The 4,233-nt window shown below is 49.6% G+C and overlaps 1 protein-coding gene across 1 annotated transcript in view; it reads left to right on the plus strand.

Moving 5' to 3' along the window:
• The first annotated feature begins 595 nt into the window (after positions 1-595).
• The window catches only part of Resp18 (regulated endocrine specific protein 18), a 17,241-nt gene continuing 13,603 nt past the window's right edge, over positions 596-4,233 (plus strand). The window contains exons 1-2 of the mRNA XM_050161066.1: positions 596-761; positions 3,041-3,145. Coding sequence (XP_050017023.1) covers positions 656-761; positions 3,041-3,145 — 211 coding nt within the window. The 5' untranslated portion in view covers positions 596-655. The remainder of the gene's footprint in view (positions 762-3,040; positions 3,146-4,233) is intronic.

The following is a 4,233-nucleotide window of genomic DNA, read 5'->3' on the forward strand; positions in this document are numbered from 1 at the left end:
AACATAATGTAATCCAGAGAGTCCGCCGTGCACCAAGCCAAAACATTCAGTTTTCAACAAAACTCCTACTGCAGTTTAGAAACGTCGCGCACTGTCCCATAGGAAGCAGAGGGTCAGGTGGTTAGTTATTGAAATAGATTGATTCTAAAGAGTACCGTGGTTTGGATTAGGGCAACCGCAGTGGCTATGGGAAATTGAGGATGAACGTTCGATGTTTTGCGGGTTGAATCCACATGGCTGCTAAAAGATTTTAAATGGATGAAAATAAAACGAGTGTCAAAGGCAATAGATATCACACTGAGTGCTCGCTCTTCCCTCGCAGTTCAGATTTAAATATCACAACCAAACCATGAAGTTGGTTTGTTCCCACCCCCATTGTAAAAGCAATCAATTTCTCCCTCCCTGGGGACTGAGAATGAAGGTTTATCTCGAAAAGCGTGTAGAGGGTAAGGGCAGAAATTCCAGAAGGTCGAATGGACAGAGGCCAGAAGGAGGTAGCGGGCTTGGGAAGGCGTCCGCAGGGGCAGAGCCCGCTTGCGATTGGCCGAGCTGCAGAGGAGGGCTCGGCAGATCCTGGCCCAGCCCCCTGGCTGTTGTTGCCACCGCCACTGCGACCTAGCCCGGGGAAGGAAGCGAGCGCTCGGATCCAGGGAAGATGCAGAGCTCCTTGAGGCCCGAGGGCTCCGGGGGGCTTCAGCTCCTGGTCTGCTTCCTTCTGCTTTACAGTCGCCCAGGCAGCTGCAGCGACATAAATACCCACGGTCAGGAGGAAACCCGGGGGGTGCGGGCAGGGCCAGAGAACAATTCTGAGAGCAGAGGAACTGATCTTCGAGGCTGAAACTCAGGACAAAAACCGTTTGGGATGACGGAGGAGAGGAATGCAGAGAGAGAGAGAGAGAGAGAGAGAGAGAGAGAGAGAGAGAGAGAGAGAGAGAGAGAGAGAGAGGTGTAGTAGTCTTGCGGCTTGTGTACGGGTCTAACCATAGGAGGAGCGGACCCAGAGGAAGGCTGGGGGGTTCGGAAAGAGTGGGGAAGACAGAGATGAACGGGTTTGGTATAGGAACAAGAGCGGTTTGTTTGGGTCCGGGATCAAGGGAGTAGGCGAGTGGGGCTGAGAGACAGAGCAAGGCTCAGCCACTGACCCAGAGCCCAGGGGGCTGGGATCCGGTTTCTGGATGGGGTGGGGAGTGCTAGGTTGGGGTGAAACAGTTTGGAGGGGAAAGAAGACCGTTCTCCTTCCTCTGACTGTTCTGCGCCATCCTGGATGGACCTGGTGCGCAACCCGCAACAGACAGTCGGGGACAGACTGCGCAGTCTCAGAATACCTGCGCAGACACTGCATAAAGTCCTAGTCTGACGTCCAGTCTCCCGACGGGATTCTTGGTTTTGGAAGCCAATGCAGGGCATTCGCAAGGCACTGTGGGATGAGGTCTGGTGTCAGACGAAGGGAGGGCTGAGGCGGGTGGGGTTGGGGTGGCATGGGGGTGGGGTGTGAATCGCAGATACCGAGGTGTCTCGCCTTACCGCCCACGGTGGCCACTCCTGGCCCTCAGCACCACGGAGAGCTCCAGTCATTCTGTGGTCCTGGTGTAGCTCCCCGCAACTCCATTACTGCTCTGGGGACGCTGTCTCAGACAACAACGCCTCTCCTCCAGAAGTTCTCTTTTTCACCAGGGCACTAAGAAGGTCCATTTCTTCCTGGGATCGGGATTGTTCCCGATTGTACTGAGCATCCATCTGAATGGAGTGAGGGGGGCATTGCACCTTCTCCGAAGACCTATGATTCTAGTACTAAAGAGGTTGAATCAGGATTGAGAATTTGAGGCTAGCCTTCTCCCTTTTATTTTAATTAGCTGAAGTTGGGTAAGGAGATTTATTCTTTATACATAATCACTTGTCTGGAACAAGAACCAGGAGTTTCTTCATCCCTGCCCTTCTCTTACACACAGTTGGGCAAACTGGGGTTTAGGGAGTAGATCCCAACCTTCAGACTCTACACAGAAGAATACAGTCAGCCCTCCCTGCCCACACATTCTCCATCATGGAATTCTGCATCCTCAATTGCACCAACGTGGATTAAATGCAGACCGGCCCCCATCATTATTCTCTAAACAAGGCATAAAGTAACTATTTTCATTATATATTAGCTATTGTAAATAATTGGGAGATTGTTTAAAATACTCAAGAAGGAGCTGGCAGGAGGACTCAGCAGATACAGACATTTGCCACCAAGCCTGACAACCTGAGTTGGATCTTTCAGGCCCACATAGTAGGAGAGAACTGACTTTGGAAGTTGTTCTCTGATCTCCAAACTCCTGTGCTGTGGCACGTGCTTTTATCTATGCATGTGTATGTGCACAAAGTGCAATCAAAAATAAAGTGTACAGGAGGATATTTGCAAATATACATATAATAAAGCATTTTGTATTAGGGTCTTGAAGATCTACAGATTTTGGAGGGTAGTCTGAGACCCAACCCCCTGAAGATACTGGCGAGATGGTATTTTCTCTTTCTGAGGATTCCAGTTCTTTTCCCCAGTCCCTCCTGTCTTCAGAGTTTTCCTTAAGATGCGGCTTGTCTGCTTCCCAGATTCCACCTGTCTATCCGACTGCCCACCGTGTGTGTAGCCAGACTCTGCTTGTCTATCTGACTGCCCACCATGAGTGGGTAGCTCGCCAAGAGTCCTTTTGCACGAGAACCTTCACAGAGTTTTCTTCTTTTTTGGCCTGTGCACTTGGTTCTTTCCTGGACATTGATACCAAGACTGAATGAAAGCCAGGTGAGGCAGTGCAGACCTTTAATTCCAGAGGCAGAGGCAGGTAGATGGAGCTATTTAATAAAGCCCTATTTCAAACAATGACAAAACACAAGGTGCCTAGAGTCCAGGGGCTGGTGGTGATGAAGGAAAGAATGGCAGCTCTGACGTGGGGAAGGACCTGGCTTTGTGCTAACAATGAGGAAAAGGTAGTGGCTTCCCATCAGCTGGTATTTGGAGTGATTCAGTCCAAAGTCTTTGCTGACAGCGCTATTCTGCCCTTAGATGGTCAGGGCCAAGTAGCAACGAAGCAGTTCTGGTCGTTCCAAGAATTTGCTGCTTCAGTCTCCTGGTACTTACGACTTATCCTCCAGCATCTCATCCCAGAAGGTAAGCAAAAGCTGGAAAACAGAGATGGGGGCCCAGTCAGATCTGAGGGAGAGTAGCAAGGGACTTTTGGCCAGAGGGTAAGATTTCTCTTGCTTGCATGCCTTTACTTTCTTATCACCTTGGTGGAAAGGGGAACAAGAAAAAAGTGAGGTACAATCTATATAAAGAGACTGTTATCACTTGAACACCCTGGAAGAGGACAGCGTACAAGTCCTTGGGACCAGTCCCTACCTACCTCTGGAACCATCTGAATTTTTCTAGAGTCAGGATTCCTTAATCGCTCAGCCAAGAGTAAATCTCAGCCTCTGAGTGGAAAACAGGAAAACTATGTAATAAAGTAGAGAGATAGGCGGTCCATTAAAGAAGGACGGCTGATCCTTCTGTCGAGTTTCCCATGTGAGTAGATAGGATAGAAAATCTGCCTTGAGTCAACATCACCACACCCAATTCTTTAAAAAGTTCCTAGACCAGCAACACATGGATCATCATCAGGAAATCGGTTAGAAATATTCAGTCCTAGGTCTGGGGAGGTGGCTCAGTTGGGAAATGTCTGGCATCCAGTTAGGAGGACCAGAGTTTGTATCCCATCACCCAGACAGGAGCAGTGGCATGTGTCTGTGAAGCCTGTGCTGGGGGTGGGGACACAGAGACAGGGAGATCCCCAGAGCTCACAGAGCAGTCAGTGAGCTAACAAACCCAGCGAAAGACCCTACCTCAGAAATACGGTAGAGAGCCAATGGGATGCCACCAAGCTGGGTGAACTGAGTTCAAATCTCACAACCCACAGAAAGGTGAAAGGAGAGAACCAACTCCATAAATTTTACCCTGACCTCCACAGCCATGTGCACACATGCACACACATGTGTGAACACACACTCACAATGGTGGTGGTGGTGGTAATAAACAGAATGAAATGAAAAGTCAAGGAAAAAAATCACAGACTCAAAAAAAAATAATGTGGGGGGCTGGAGAGATGGCTCAGTGGTTAAGAGCATTGCCTGCTCTTCCAAAGGTCCTGAGTTCAATTCCCAGCAACCACATGGTGGCTCACAACCATCCGTAATGGGGTCTGGTGCCCTCTTCTGGCC

This window comes from Alexandromys fortis, unplaced genomic scaffold (assembly GCF_014885135.2).
Source record: "Alexandromys fortis isolate MF-2015 unplaced genomic scaffold, M_Fortis_MF-2015_v1.1 scaffold_98, whole genome shotgun sequence".
Taxonomy (NCBI): domain Eukaryota; kingdom Metazoa; phylum Chordata; class Mammalia; order Rodentia; family Cricetidae; genus Alexandromys; species Alexandromys fortis.